The sequence below is a fragment of the Furipterus horrens genome, unplaced genomic scaffold (assembly GCF_987537825.1).
Source record: "Furipterus horrens unplaced genomic scaffold, mFurHor1.1.pri manual_scaffold_9, whole genome shotgun sequence".
In the NCBI taxonomy this organism is placed as follows: domain Eukaryota; kingdom Metazoa; phylum Chordata; class Mammalia; order Chiroptera; family Furipteridae; genus Furipterus; species Furipterus horrens.
Window position 1 is genome coordinate 102,773,509 of NW_028327179.1, and position 15,727 is coordinate 102,789,235.

The 15,727-nt window shown below is 56.9% G+C and overlaps 1 protein-coding gene across 1 annotated transcript in view; it reads right to left on the bottom strand.

Annotated features, from left to right (window-relative positions):
* Positions 1-15,727, bottom strand: part of PTPRN2 (protein tyrosine phosphatase receptor type N2) — a 367,694-nt gene that overhangs the window by 55,351 nt on the left and 296,616 nt on the right. The window contains exon 13 of the mRNA XM_090287741.1: positions 9,019-9,231. Within this exon, the coding sequence (XP_090143867.1) occupies positions 9,019-9,231 (213 nt within the window). The remainder of the gene's footprint in view (positions 1-9,018; positions 9,232-15,727) is intronic.

Below are 15,727 nucleotides of genomic sequence, written 5' to 3' on the forward strand. Positions count from 1 at the left end.
CATGGATACCTTCCGAATGGGAGGTGATCTGTCTGACTGTCTCGTACTTGGAACAGAGAAAGAACCGCCAACATTCCCTCCTTTGTTCTCCCAGAGCAGAGACCCCTGGAGAATTCCATGTTTAGCAACGGTTTAAGAACAGTGTGCTAATGGCGAAGGGAAGCCCGCTTGGGTAGCTTCTGTCACGTAACAGGAAAGCCTCAACTGTCACGCTCCAGAAGGAGGGACTGGGACGCCGCTGCGCACACCTGCGTCTATGGACTGACCCCACAGGTGAGAAAACCCTGCCTGGTGCCTGCAATCCCGTCAAGGCCCTCCGATCTGCGCTCAGCCTCCTCCAGACGTGTCTCTGCACTCCTCGGCGCAAACCCACGCTCTGAGAAGACTTCTCTGTCCTTTGCCCCAAACCCAGGCTCGTGGCTCCCCCTCCTCCCTGGCGCCCCCACCTCCAGTGCTCCCCTCTGAGCCCTCTCGCTCACCTCCTCTGGGAAGCCCTCCCTGAGCCCCCCAGCCCCCTGTGGACCACCCACACTCAGGCAAAACCAAGTTCTTTGCTGTCCCTCCTGTTCCACAAACGTGCTTCTGTCATCGGAAGGAACGACTTTCTGGACACAGGCTTGCTGGGTCAGCTCCAAGTTCAGCCCCCCAGCCTGCCCAAGGCTGTCTCACGGGTGACCCACAGGTGCACGCGGTGCAGACACAGACACTACGCTGTCCTCGGCCACTGCAGCCGCGGGACCCACATGGGCAGAACTCCACGCCCAGCACTGCTGCCCCCAGGGTGGGAAGGGGAGAGGGCAGGAGGTGGGGCTGAGAGCCACAGAGAACTCTGCACCAGAGGGACTTGGGGGTCAAGGTCAAGCGAAGGCAAGGTCAGTCTCATCTCTGGGCAGAAGGGGGGTCAGACCCCTGGGACCACTCTGCACCTGGGGTCTGTCCTCCATTTGGGCTCCTGTGCTGGGTCTGCTGACCCAGTCTCATGTCCTGCAAAGTCCTTTGTTTGACATCAGTAGCCACTGTCACCTGCCTGACTCTCCTGGGCCTGACGGTGCGTTTGCTTCTTGTGAAGCTTCCCCTTCTGTCAACCCTGACCTGCAGGCCCCTGGCCCTGGGCCCTCCTCCCTGACTCCCGCCTCGTCCCTTCCCACGGGCACTCACGCCCGAGCATGCGCAGCGCTGAGCGCGAGCCTGGCCCTTTCACGTGGCCACCGCCACCAGGGGTCCGCAGGCAGAACTGAGAGCCGAGACGCCCTGACACTTCCATGACCTTGCCTGACCTTCAGGGGCCCAGGGCAGAGCCCAGAGCTCCCTCTTTCCACTTCGGCTGGGCCGGGAGGTATGATGGGACCTCTGTCCTGCGGCTCTACGTGGGGAAAGGAAGGAATTTAAAGAGCGAAGCGCACAGCAGGAGGAAAGACCATGAAGCCTGGACAGGACGGGAGGGGAGAAGCCGGCCACGTCCTTCCCCGTGGGGTTCCTCCCAGGGGCTTGGAGAAGACAACCATCCTCAGGGCCTGGGGGCTGCCCTTGGTCTGAGCACAGACTCTTGGGGTACAGGGATCCCCTGGACCTCAGCGTGGTCCTTTCTCTGTCCTGGCAGCTGCCTCCTACAACAGGGTGAGCCCCACGGTGTCCACTCTCGTCACAGCCCCTTGTGGCTCGCGGCCTGTTCTCGCTAAGTCTGCCCCATGATGTGGACACCCAGGGCCTGGTCCTCCTCCTGCCGGGAACGTCCTCTCCACTTTCCCTGTCGCCCGAGGGCCTGTCCTCTGTGAGCCCACACGGCCACCCCCACAACCTGAGGGTCACGCTGTTGACCCATCATCACTGCCGAGGGGGTTGCTTGCTCATGTTTTGCGCAGTTTTGTGACGAACTCTGGTCTACGAGAAATCACGAACTGAGCGGAGAAACAGGTGGCCTTCCTGGGACTTATCTGATACTCATGGTCCCCACATGTGAAGCAGGGATGCCAGCGTGACCCTGTCACTTGCGCGTCACCAGGTGACTGGTGTGAGCTCAGGGTGGTGACAGGTGTGAGGACGGGCAGGCTTTCCAGGTGTGGTGGCTGTGGAACGGCTCCTCTCACTTTTCTAGGACAGACATGGTGAGGCCAGCAGGTGTTCCCCTTCCTTGGCCACCACCCACCTGCCCCGGCTGAGGAGCTGCGGGAGGACGGCCCTTTCTTCTGGGGCCTCCGGGACACCTCTTCCCTCGAGTTGCAGAACAGAAGAGGACTTGGGGACTCAGTGGTCACCGAGGCAACGCTGGCTCCCTCCTTCCCGCAGTGACAGACGTACAACACGCTGTAGCCTCTGGCCCCAGAATCAGCAGCCCAGACACTCTTACTTCCCAGACAGCTCGGAGTGGGCTGCTGTTTTTAATTAAGCTGATCTGTGACCTGACTGAGGAAGGGCTTGCTGGACAGGGACGGAGACCTGTTCTGCTTTCATGTTTAAGTATTTCCTCGCGACGGCTGCAGACCCCCGCCTCCTGCAGGCGCCGTCCCCACGTCCCAGGAGCTGTGTTTGAGGAACCGTGTGGTGCAGAAACCAGAGAATAGCCTGTGGCCATCGCTTCTTGTGCTGCATGTTGGAAAATTTAGGGTTTATGGGGAAAACACACCGCCCACGTGTGCCTTCCGGGAAACACTCCGGCACAAGTGGGAAGGTGTCCGGCACCCCCTGGAGCCGGCCCCGCGGAGCTGCTGGCTCTGACTCACTGCCCCACTGGGGGTGCAGACATGGCTCTGGCCGCGCCCGGTCCCTTCCTCGCCCTGAGGCCACGGACCTCCCGCAGCAGCGACGTCGGCCTTTCCTGGGGTCTCGGAGCGCAGGGAGACCACGGCAGAGCCTCGCCCGCACCGGCTTCCACGTGATGACACGGAGCACCCAGCCCCGCAGGACCACGTTGGCATCCGCACGTTTCACAAGAATTCTACCTGCGGATGCTGGTGCCATCAGCCGCGTCTGCAAAGGCCCGGCCAGAGTGGCCGCACCCTCAGGCTGGACTGGTCGGGGTAGAAGGTCATGTCCTTTCCTAGTATTTCAGGGCAGCCTTCCATTTTTACTGTTTTATTATTTTCATTCTTTTCTTCAGCTCAGAAGAGACGGTTTGTTGTCCACCTTCAGCCACAGGCGAGGACAGAACCCGGCCAGGATGTCGCAGGTCAAGGGCCAACACCCCAAAGGGGCTGCTGTTGTCAGAGCAGGGTGGGTCTCTCCAACGGCAGTCGTGGCGACCAGACGGCAGTGAACGTTCTAGAGCCATCGAGACGTTCTAGATCACAGGCGTGAGGTCCAACCACTTGCACCAGTGTCGCTGGCCCCTGGCTGCCCCACCTCTGCTGCTGTGGCCCCCACGGTGGGCGCACAAGCCAGCGGTTTCCTCGGGCCTCTGCCTCGTCCTTCGGCGCCTCAGCCTGCGCGGCAGCTTCTTCCCCCACTTGGCGCTCACAGCGCGGCGGTTTCCGATGGTGCTAAGGCCGAGAGAGCCCATTTTATTTTATTATTTATTATATATTTTTAAATCCTCACCGAGGATATGGTCACTGACTTTAGAGAGAGAGGAAGGGAGGGAGGGAGGGGAAGAGAGAAACATCGATCAGCTGCCTCCTGGCTGTGGCCTGACCGGGAATCGAACCCTCAAACTTTTGGGTGCACAGCCAGTGCCCTGGCCAACTGAGCCACCCGGCCAGGGCTGCCCTTCCATTTTTGAAGGACAGACTTGCTGACTGACTGCAGAAGAAGTGATTTGACCAGGAAGTTTACATATGAGGCATAGAAAGGCCCTGCTTAGCTCGGTCCCCACGGAAGGAAAACACCGCTTCAGAACTCGAGGTGCGGCCGGCAAATCCCAGGAAATGCGTCCCCGTTCACCTACCTCGGGAACATCCCACCTTCTTGCCATCCCGTGCCTGGTGATTACACAGGTCCCCTAGCAAGGGAGGTCCCTTCACACAGCCCGGGAGGAAAAGCCGATGTCACCTGTCCTGTCTGCAGGAGCCCAGCTGGCCGCACCCGGAGGTGAGAAGCCAGGTGGGTCTGGGCTCACGGTGCCATGCACGGGCAGCCCCTCCTGGGACGCACGCTTTCCTCGGGGTCTGGGCCCGAAGGCCGCCCAGCAACAAGGAGACCGGCTGGCTGCTGTGAAACAAACCAGCGAGAGAGAGAGAGCTGCGGAAAAGGCCGCAGGAGCCTGTGCCCTCGGGAGGGCCGTGGGTGGCAGACCTGACACTGGCTGCTGCGGGAGATCACAGCCCCAGGGGCACGGGTGCCATGTCCGTCGGGAGAGTCGGGAGACCAGGGTGGAGCTGGCCTCCAGCCGCTGCCAGCGTCCTCTGCCCGGTCGTACCCCCGCCCCCACCGCTGCTGCAACAAACAGGACCTTTGCTAACATGCGTGGCGCAGACTCCTGCCACCCACCACCATTCTTCCAGCCTGTGTACCGTCCTGAGCGAGCGTGTGTATACGTGAACACTCGTGTGTACACACGTGTACAGCTGGCCCTGGACACAGGTCTGAACTGCGGGCTCCAGGCTGCGTGGATTCCTTCAGTCAGTGCTGTACCTGCATCTTCTCTTCCTCGGCGTTTCCTCAGTGACACTTCTCTTCTCTGTCTTCCTCTATTGTAAGAACACAGGACGTCATATGTGTCACTTACAAAAAGCACGTTAGCCCCTCTTCATGCCCTTGCCGAGGCCTGGTCAGCGGTGGCGGCCAGCAGTTAAGGTTTCCCGAGTCAAAGGCTGGACATAAACTGTCTACGTGATACATACACAAAAGCACATGGTAATTTGGGGAAAAGAAATAAAAGTAAAGAAATTGGCTTTTTAGATAATGAAGTGTAAATTTAATCCACATATATTATGTTTTCTATATTTAGTAGAAAAACATTACATTTTCTAAGGGAGACCGCCACCAAACTTCCCTCTGTGATCTTAGCAAATGTCCTTTAAAGATGGAGCTCACTTTCCCTAAAAGTTAATATGCTCGATTCTTTCCAGTTTGAACAAAGGAAGCTTCAACAGATGATCTGGTGGCATCTTTGACATCTTTTAAGTGTCAAAGTATCAGTCTATCAACAAAGATTTAATTTTCCAAGAGGTTGTGCAAATGAAATAGCACAGATTCACGGGCGAACTCAGAAGGCTGTCTATAAATAGTTCTATTCTGAGAAAGGGAAGAAAGATGTAATCACATGTTTGCATTAGATTCTAATGCAAAATTCCGTCAGCCCTTGACCCACCTCACCCCTGCACGGTCAAAACTCCACGGATAACTTCTGACTGCCCTGACACTGAGCTGCAGTTGTCCCTCAGTGTCTGTGGGGGTTGGTTCCAGCACCGCCCCCCCCCCCCCAATACCGATATCCAGGGACACTCCTGTCCCTTCATAGAATGGCCCAGCACGATGCGTGCCCTTGGCCCCCCACGTTGGCCGGGTCCCAGTCTGGAATAAAAACACTGCTTTCTGCCCGTGGTTGGTAGCTCTGTAGACCTGAAACTCAGGGATACGAAGGGCTGACTATTTACTGAAAAAAGTCCACATGCAAGTGGACTTGTGCAATTCAAGGGCCAGCTGTACTCACTGCTTTGAAGCAGTGTTTTTTTTTAAATCCTCACCCAAGGACATTCTCTCACTGCTTTTAGAAAAAGAGAAACATCATGCAGGCGAGAAGCATCGATCGGCTGCCACCCTGACTGGGAATCGAACCTGCAACCTGTCGGTCGCAGGATGACGCTCCAACCAAGAGAGTCACAGGGGCCAGGGCTGACACAGTTTGGGCAAAGTGCACATGTCCCTCAGGAAGACCACAAAGCCCCAGCCACGAACCTGGCTGCATGGGTTCTGCGCAGACTGCCGCCGCCTCAGGGGACGAACACCGAGGACACGTGTCCCGGGCTGATGGAGACGGGCGCTCTCCAAAGGGTGAGCGCGAGGGCCTCCCCTGAAGTGTCTGCTGCGATGCTGTTTATGGGGACATGCGGTCCCCTCTCAGACTCTCTAGGGAGAAGGGACCCTGAGGCCACGGGGCCTCTGCCCCAGAAACTGCTCCGAGCGTCCCTCCCCTTGACTGTCTCTCAGGACCCCTGGGCTGCCGGTCCCCTGCAGAAGGACACTCAGCTCCTCCCTACAGGGTCACTTTCCGCGTGGACAGCACCCTGCCGTCTCTCACTCTTGGGCTGCTCGCCTGTGCCCTCACTTACACTCCACTTTCCCTCCTTCAGAAACTTCACGAAAGGAGTCACGGGGTTCCGTCGTGTCCCCGTGAAATGAGGCTGAATATTAAACCCTTCAGTGTTCCCCGTGGCCTGGTGGTGAGGTCTGTCCACGGCCTCTTTCATGGCCAAGTACAGAAGTTCGAGGATTTTAAAATAAATAAAGCATTGACGCGATAAGATAACTTTTCCTGAAATCATTGTTGTAGGCTTGCCATATTCAGTAAAAACGTCTCAGGCACATTTTTAAACTTGAAGGGGGTCTCAGTGGCAGCCACAGGAACCCCACAGGGATACCGGCTCTGGAGGAACACCTGCCTCTCTTCCAGACGGGGACGCCCTCTGTCACTACAGCTGACCCTTGACAACGGGGCCTGAACGACGCGGGTCCGTGCAGATGTATACGGCCAGCCCTCCACATCCCTGTGGGGTTTTTGAATCTGTGGGTTCCACCCAACATGGGTGGAAACCCGCACTTCTGATGGGAGTCTGGGAACTGCAGGGGCAGAGGGCAGGCTGCATGCAGCGTGCTCGCCACTGACCCAAGGGACTGGAGCATCTGCGTGTGTCAGGATTGGAGCAGACCCACTGCGGAGAGCAAGGGATGGCTGAAGTTTGGGGGGGGGGGGTTGAAAGTTACATGTGGAGTTTAGACTGTGTGGGGGTCGGTGCCCCAACCCCGGCGTTGTTCCACAGTTGACGGTACATCATTGTGCGTCCCGAGTGCGTGACCGAGCGAAAGTCAGAGTTAAAACATCAGGAAACCCCTGCCCCCGCCGGTCCGGCCCACTCAGCGGAAACAGGTCGGAACAGCGGCCCGCCCAGCACCTGCTTTTCCTCCCCAGGAAGGAGTCTGCTTTGGTGGGCAAACCTCCCTGTTCAAGCAAAGGGCCTCCTGAAGGGTATTCTCTTGTGATTTCAAAAGTAAGCCCCCAGAAAAGTCTTTACACTAATTTCATTTCTAAATTTTCCTAGATCATGTTTTTAAAGAAAAATTTTTTGGCTTTTTTTTTTCTTTTTATGAATCTTAATCTGGATTGGAGAAAAGCACACATTTCATTTATTGTCTGGATTACAGATTCTTATTAAACAAACCGGAGCTCATTATAAAATCAATATCAACTTAACCACCCTGCCCCCGGGAGGAACAGCATAAAAGGTCACCCCAAGAAACTCAAACAATTTTCCTGCTGAAAGGGCATGATTTTAATTTCAGATACTATTAATTAAAGCTGTCTCCAGGACCATTTTTTCCCCTGCTAATTATGACAAACTCAGTTCTAACTGCGCGTTTTGTCAAAACCAGCCATTTCTGCATTCAAGTCCAAGCTTCCCATTCTATCAATATTTTATATCCGAATTTCAAAGTGTATCAAAGGATGCGAGCTTCCTCAAATCGGCCTGTGTGCTCTGGGCTCTTCCATGCAGAAGGGAGCGGGTGTGATCATTTATTTATGTCGTGCACAGGCGTGGCCTGGGGCATCCGTCCTCTGCCGAGGATGGTCTCACTCAATAGAATTTCTGGATTAATTCTTAGTAGTTCATGTGACATTTTTTCCAGTCCCCTTCTTCAAACGTGGTGTTTCTTTTGCTTTTAGGCAGAGCTACGTGCGCGGCCACGGAAATGTCATCTCCCGGACATCTGAAGTTGCCATTTCTTTATGAGAAAAAGATCCAGTGACCCAGCTGTGACCCTCTGCCCCCAGAAATGCAGAGGTTCTCTCCGTTCAAAGACAGTGACCAAGCTTGGAACGGGGGGAGCAAGCTACACGCTGGTCTCTTTCCAGCACAGATTTTGTAGCTTCACCCACTCCTCCCTGGGACGGGGTCGGGGCAGCTCGGAGCAGCTCCCAGAGGGAACCTGGGAGAGTTTTCTAGAAAGACCCCTTGTAACCCTGGTGGTTGAAGAAGAATAACCTATACACGGTTGTAAAACACGGTGTTATTTAAAAGACATGTTACATGTCCTAACCATGAGATTAGAGAAGACGCAGCCTGGTTTGATGAGAGAGAATTTCTGACAAGTGTATCTTGACTCGACTTTTAAAACAAGCGTTAAGCAAGTTATTTTACTTCCCCAAGTCGGGGGACAGACTTGGAGGGAAATGATGTTTTGTGTTGAGAGAAATCATTCGCACGAACGCGTCTATATCTGGGGTCTGCGGGGTGGCTCCGACCGGAGGCTCCGTTCATCACGTGGGACTGAACAGAGCAAGGACCCCTCGCCGCTGCCAGGAGCCTGGGGGTCGGTTCCTTCCGATGGGGGCTGGACCCGCCTCCTGGCCCTCGCGGTCTCTGCGTCACCAGCGCGCAGCCGCACACTGTTGCCATGGAGACAGCGGCGTTTACTTTCCATTCTCAGCATCAGATTGCACTTTATCCAAATAAGAGAGGAGGGAGCCGACGGGTCAGGCCGATGGGCTTTTCACGGAGACCCCCGGGAGTCGGAGATTTAAGGGACCTCTGCGAACATCCCCACAACCAACCTGTCTCACAACTGGCATTTCTCATCAGAGGTGCCACGCGAGGAGAAACAGCAGGTAATCCCACGAGTCTAATTCGAAACCCGCTTGCACAGCGAAGCCAGGACGGTCCCAGAACAGCACTGGATTAGCCCAGAGCCCGACTACTCAGCGGCAAGGCCTTCCCGTCGCTAAGGAGAAGTTTCCAAGTGTCCCCAAAAGGGAGCCCAAACCAGGAAGAATGACAAGGGCTGGGGGTGGAGAGGGGCCAGAGACCGTGAAGGCACCGGTCTGTTCCATGGAGGACCCGGGGCAGCAGTAACAGAAAAGCCTTTTACCTGGTAGGCCGCGGTGGCATCAGGGCCGGGGTCGCCCCCCAGGCCAGAGAGCTTCTCCTTGAGCCGGTAGTGCGAGCTGTGTCGCAGGCAGTAGATGACCCCCGAGGCCAGGAGCACCCCCACGATGGCGGCGACGGACAGCAGGGTGAGCGCCACGAACTTGGTGGAGTCCTCTCGTTCGGCCCGGCGAGGCAGAAGCTTGAGTTTGCTTTTCTGCAGAACAGGAAAGAGGGGCCTGTTAGCCCTCAGCCAGGCGCTCCTTCCTCAACAACCCCCTTTCCAGATGCAACTTAAGGCGTAAAGCTCAGCCACAGCCGGGCCTCGGTCACCCCGGGAGTGGAGTCGGCGCGCCCTCCCCCCAACCAGAGGTCAGTTCAGAGCAGCGCGCTAGGACCGCCTCGTTCTCCAGGGAAGTGAGAGGCGCCGCTCTGGTTTTCCTAACGGTGGCTGTTTTTCAAACTTAACTACACCTAGTATTTGATGCCTTAAGTGAAGCCAGGCGTCTATCCCTTCTTTAAACAGGTGGGAGGGGATACAGCTTAGCCAGAGCGAGCATCCCACCTGTTGGGTGTGCAAGGAGCCCCGAGGTCAGGGACGTGTGCAGCGCGCACGCCAGAGCGCGGCCTGGTCTTAGGTTTCACCGGGACGCTGGCAACCGCCACCTGAGGCATCCACAGTGGCGTCACCCCACAGACTCAGACCCAGCCCTGCGCACCTCAGCACGTTCCCTTGCCGGGACCGCGGGTCTTGGGGCACACATTGGGCCAGGGGCGCACTTCTGGGCGTCCTGAAATGTGAGGAGCTGAGGGCCCCAAGCTCCCTGTTTCTGGGGTGGGGTAAGGTGGAGGGTCCTTTTGGTGCATTTCGCAGGTCTCCAGGCGCGAAGCGGGGTCTGGTGCACGCCCTCATTGGTGGCGTCCTGCGGCTTATTAGCAACAATTAAAAGCGCCACAGCGAGACAGAGAGGACTCCGCACCCCGCGGCCACCGGGATGCCAGGCTGTGCTGCTGTCCCGGTGGCTACGCGATGGCAACAATTAGCCACCACCCAATTCCGCTCGGCAACAAAATGGATTTCCCCCCCAGGAGCGCCTGGCCGGCCTGCTCATTATCTCCCCGCTATTAGTAATTTTCTGCTCGGCACTGGGCCCCGCTCTGCATTTCCTCCGTCTGCGCGTGTACACAGGGCCTCCGTGTCAGGCCGGGCCGTTTTATCTTGTAATCATAAAGGCCACCGGAGCAATTATCGCCGGTCTTGACTGGAAAAGCTGGTCATTAATTAGCCTCCTTTTGCCTTCGCTGCCGAGGGTTAGCCGGTGCCGGGACTGAGTTAATGGAAACGCGGGTTAAATGAGAAAGGACGCCGGATTTTCTTGCCTGGATGAGCGGCAGGGAGGACCGGGAGGTTCCCGGAGGAGGGAGGCGGGCGGGGGCGGGGAGAGGGGCGGGCGGGTAGGGGGCGGGAGAGGCGGTGGAGGGGGCGAGCAGGCCTGGGAGGGGCGGGAGCGCGCCGCGCGCTGAGAAGCAGGGCCCGTGTGGCTGGTGCCCGGCTGGCTGTCGCCTCCGCGTGGAGGGATCACGGACACCCCTCCCCATCCCCGCCGCTCCGTCCCAGCCACACAGCCGCTTCCAGAAAGAACTCGCTCGGAGACCCACCCCAGAGGCAGTCAGCATTCCCGGCCCCGGCCCTGCCGCCTGGGATCCCTCCTTGTCCCGTTCACACTCCGCGCCTGGGCGCAGCCAAAACCACACGAATAACCGGAGGGACCCCACGGGATGGTGCGAGGCTTCCCGGGGCGCTGGGGGTCGCGCCCTGCAGGAGGCGGCGGCAAATTTAAGGGGAGTGCCCTGCGCTCCCGGCCTGCCAGCGCTGCGCGGCCTCAGCGCACGGCGCAGCCTGGGTCGCTCTCCGCGGGCACCTTCGAGGCTCCAGGCCGGGCAGGATGAGGACGGTATTGCCGCCCAGGGAGAGCCGCCCAAATGACGCCTGAGTGGTGGACGGTCTCCAGCATCACGGCCTGCGCCACCCCCTCCACCCGCGCCAGCCGAGCCCCCAGCGGGACCACGGAGCCTCGGCAGACGGAGCCAAACAAACAGAAAGGAGGCAGCTCGGCAGACGGCGGGGACAGCCACTGCTCCTTGCGCTGTCCGCTCGTGGAACCGGCACTAAGCCCTATCCCGCCCCTGCGCAGGCGTCGGGAGGACCCTGCGGGCCCCGGTGCCTGGTCGTGCCTGGGAGCGGGGCTCCCCGAACCTTTCTGCCCAGCCTCGTGAGGGGCACAGCTGCTGGGTGACCAGCCTGGCTCCAAGGGAACAGGCAGTGTCCCGTGTGCGGCTGACAATCACTGCGCACCTGACCGTCGGTCACAAGCGCGCGCGAGGAGGATGAAGCCAGGAACCCAGCCACGCCCAGGGCTGTGGGCGCGGCCGCCGGGTTACCACGCAGGGGTGCAGCTGCGCTCCCCTCGGTCGCTAGGTTCTAGGTGAGGCCGTGAACACGCAGGGGCTGCCCTGGGCCAGGCGCGCATCCGAGGCCCGCCGAACTTCTTTTCCAGGAGGCAGGGTGGCTGGTCCTCCTCTTGGAAAACCGATGGCCACCGTGAGCCGAGTGCACTCGGCCCGCAGGGGGGCTGAACGGAGCCTGCCGGGGGCGCCTCACCGCAGCGCTTGGAATTTACTCAAAGGTCAAAGAAAAATGTCAGAAAGAGTGACTGCCCCAGGAGCTTAGGGCCCTCCCGCCCGGTCCCAGGGGCCCAGTTGCTCCCGGAGGAGAAGGGAGGGGCGGGGAGGGGATGGGATCCCAGGGATCCCCTTTGTCTGTGGTGTCCCCAGCTCCCCGCGGCCTGGGCCTGAGCCGCCCCGCAGGGAAGGGGTCACAGTGGCTCCCAGGCCGGGCGGCAGCCACGCGGGATCACCTCTCGCAGCCAGGGGAGGGATCGCTTAGGCTGCAGACGTCGGACACTGGGTCTCTGGTGGGGCGAGGTGGTCTGGGCACTGGGGCCGTTGGTGACGGTGGGCAGTGCTGGGCTGAGGGACAGGAGGGCTGCTCACAAGGGGAAGGCCAGAGTAGGGCCGGAGACCCACCAGGTTCCACCAGTCTGACCAGGAGGAGGCAGGCTCCTGGACCACGCTGGGAACTTTGTCACGCTGAGTGGCCCACGGATGCCTCATGGGGACCCCGAAGGTCACCCAGTGGTCCCAATGTCCTACCTAGCACTGCACCGCGCGTCCAGACCAAGGAAGCACTGTCGGCTGCGATCCAGGTCTTAAGAATCCCGGAAGAAACAACTTACAGAAATTCTTTTTTAAAAATTAAAGAGCATGAACTTCCCTCTTTGGCGCAGTGACTGAGTTTAAATAATTTTACGATCATTTTATTTCTTTCTATGGAGTTAAAAATAACAAAACCTTCAAACTCCTACAACCCAGAGCTTGAAGAGAAAGAGGTGGGGCTGCGAACACCTTAAAAGGGAGTTTGACCCACCCCACCCGCCTGCCCAGGTGTGAGGTGGGCGGGCCTCACTCAGGCCCCGCCCTGCCGGTCCCCAATCCCCAAGGCCCAGCCACTTGAACTACAGGTGTTTTCCAGCCATCTCCTCCCGGCGCTGAGCCCTGCAGAGCGCCCACGACTAATTAGAAGCATCTTGCCAGTCTTGACTTGAAATTGAAAGAAAATAATGTTTAAATATTTATGACTTTGACATTTACAGTCAGGCGTCTTTTAAAAGTGGAACACCTCCTGTACGCCCAGCTCCCCTCGCGGGGAGTTTGGAGCGGGGGAGGGATTAGGAGGAGAAAGCAGCAGTCCCAGAGGAGGAGAGCAGGGTGTGTCTGCGGACCCCAGGGTAGGGGAGACACACAGACAAGCACTTAATACTAAGTGTTCAGATGCAGGAAAAGTGTGATGTCTAAAAGAATCTGGAACGATTAACTCAGCTTTGTATCAGGTTCCGTGTATCTTGGGAGCCAACTGAAGTAGTTTGCTTACTTCTTCCACTCAGCCATCTGCACCCGCAGCTCCTTGAATTCAGAGTATAAAGTATTTCAAAAGCTGTGACTCAAAATAAATGTGACCAGAGAGACAATGTGTGTAGTTGCTGTTAGAAATTAGACGCTACAGATATTGTCCTGACCTATTTAAACTATTCTGATCTGTGCTTTTAAGTGAAGGGACATGAGCTGCCCTAACATTATCTCCTGAGCCATTTATGGTAAAGTATCTTCAAACACAGTTTTAGCTGTCCAGGTGGTGAGTTTAAAAGGAGAGAGATGAAAAAAAAAAAAAAAAAAAAAGAAGAAGAATGTTCTATACCCACTTGATGGGGAGAACCGAGGCAGCCACACAGACAGGAAACTTCATGCGAACGTATTTGTTGGCAGGTGCATGTAACCAGTTAACAAGACCAATTCAGATCCAAGTAATTGATTTCAATTTTGAAACACACTTGTATGAAAAAGCTTATGGACACAGGCATTCAATGTCAATAATGTTAAACTTGTAACATCATCGAATGTTTCATCTGTATCATTCTAAGGAATCTTATGTGCAAATCCAGCCTCACGCTCTGGTCCTGTGCACTTTTATGTTTCTATAACTGCAAAGTCCGCTTGCCCAGTAAAATTCAGTTGTAGACACTGCTAATGAGTTGCTATAACAAGTTTGTTTTTGGTTTCCCAGATGAATCATGTTAGAATTATTGGGAAATTTCATGCTAAATTCACTAAAATATAGTAACTACCACTTTAAAGCTGATCAAAAAAATTTAAATCCTTATCAGTCCATGGGGGTGACCCACTTAAAAATATGGGATGGGGGTGTATGTCTTAAAATATTTTAAAAGTATTTTTTAAAGCTGTTCACTATTTTAAATTTGAAATTCGCCACAGAATTCTAATAAATGAGAGAAGTCAGGCAGAAATAATCATGTATTAATTCTCTGCATTACAAAATCTTTTCAGAAGCTATTATCAGAGCAAGAGGCACTTCGGCCTGGATTCAGGGTGGGAGAAGCCCTTTGTGCGGCTGAAAGCTATTGTTCGTCTGCAGATGAAATTGTACTTGCTAATCTGCCATTCAAGTAGTCAAAAAAAAAAAAAAAAAAAAGAAAGAAAGAAAAAAGCCTATCTGGGCAAAAGAAAAGAACCTCCAAGGAATAATTATTCTTAAATACAAACTTTAATGAAAATAGGTGGGATACACTTTTTAACATAGGCCATTTAACGAGGTTTTTGAGGCATAGGCAGAAAAGTAAATACACAAAAGATAATAAATGGTCTGTTTGCCAGCTTGAAGCACTTCTAGAAGAGCAGTATTGGGGAAATACTCTGTTTTAAGGTATCAGGGAAGATGCAAGATATTTACGATTAAAGGGGGAAAAACACCCTCGAGTGAACTAATTTTTAGTGGCGCTTGATAAACAGCGAATTGTCTCGAGGACAGCGACCAGCTGAGAACCGCCCGGAATGGCCGGGCCGCGGGGAAGGCCCGCCCGGCGTCCCCCGGCTTCACAGCCGGCGTTTTTAGGGCTCCCAGACTCGCGCTCGGCCAATACGCGCGGCGCGCCGCTCCTCACCGTATTTCCTGGCAGCACATTCAGTCCCCGAGGCCTGCCTCCGCCACCGCGCACACGCGCGCCTCCGAGACTTGCCCGGTCTTGGAGGAGAGGAGTTCCCTCGCGGCCACCAGACCCTCCCAGGGTTGGGGTTTTCCCCTCGCGTCCTCCTCGAGGAGGCCGAGGCTGGTCTCAAAGACTCGCCTGCCTGCCCGTGCCGCGGCCTGGGACCTGGGGAAGCCGCTGGGAGCGCCGCCCGGGAGCACCCGGCCCCTTTTGGCCTCCACCCCCTGCCCCTGCCAGGCCGCAGGCTCCCTCGCCTAGCAGTCAGTCCCGCCCCCGGACCCAGCTCTAAGATCCCATAAAGGTGTGAACGATCCGACCACGGCGCGGGGCACAAAGGGCCGAGGGCGCCTGGGAGTCTCGGGTATTCACAGCACCGAGGGGTTCGAAGCGCCCGGCCCCCTCTCCTGCGGGCACAAAGCCGCAGCCCGGCCTCCCCCGCCGCAAAGCACGCAAGCCAGGGGCGCGGATCAATGTCCCCGAAGACACGTCCCCAACGACGCCCGCGTCCTCCCAGGATCCCCAGGGCTGCACAGGCCCAGCTGCCCTACCCCAGCATGGCCACCCCTTCTCGAGAGCCAAGTGGGATGTGCTCCGCGGGTTGGGGGGCACGTCCTCTTGTGTGGATAAAATGTCCTGCTGTGCACAGACCTTCACCTCCTAGGACCTTGGTTTGCGTCTAAATGCAGGGAAGGTTGGCTTGGCGAAGGACGCTGGGACACATTCCGGCCTTGACCCGGGCCGAGTGGGGACAGCTGTCTGTGGACTCAGCCCCTGGAATTCTAGCGGTACGCGCGGCCCGGGACAGCAGGGCCCAAGACGTAGCGGGGTGGTCTGCACAGTGCAAGGTAGGGGAAGCTGGGGGGGCTCCTCGTCGCCCTCTGGGTGTGCGAGTGGGGGTGAGTGGGCACTGGCGACTGTCACAGAGACCCCCCCCTTCGCCCCAGCCACCAGGCGTGGAGCGCCGCCAGCTCAGTGCACTGAAAAGGGCGGGAGACTCTCCGGCTCTAAGAGCAGGCTCTGCTGAAGATTCGCCCGGAATTCGAGCTCCGACTGCCGGCCCGAGCGAGGCTGCTCCGAAAGCTGAACAGCAGG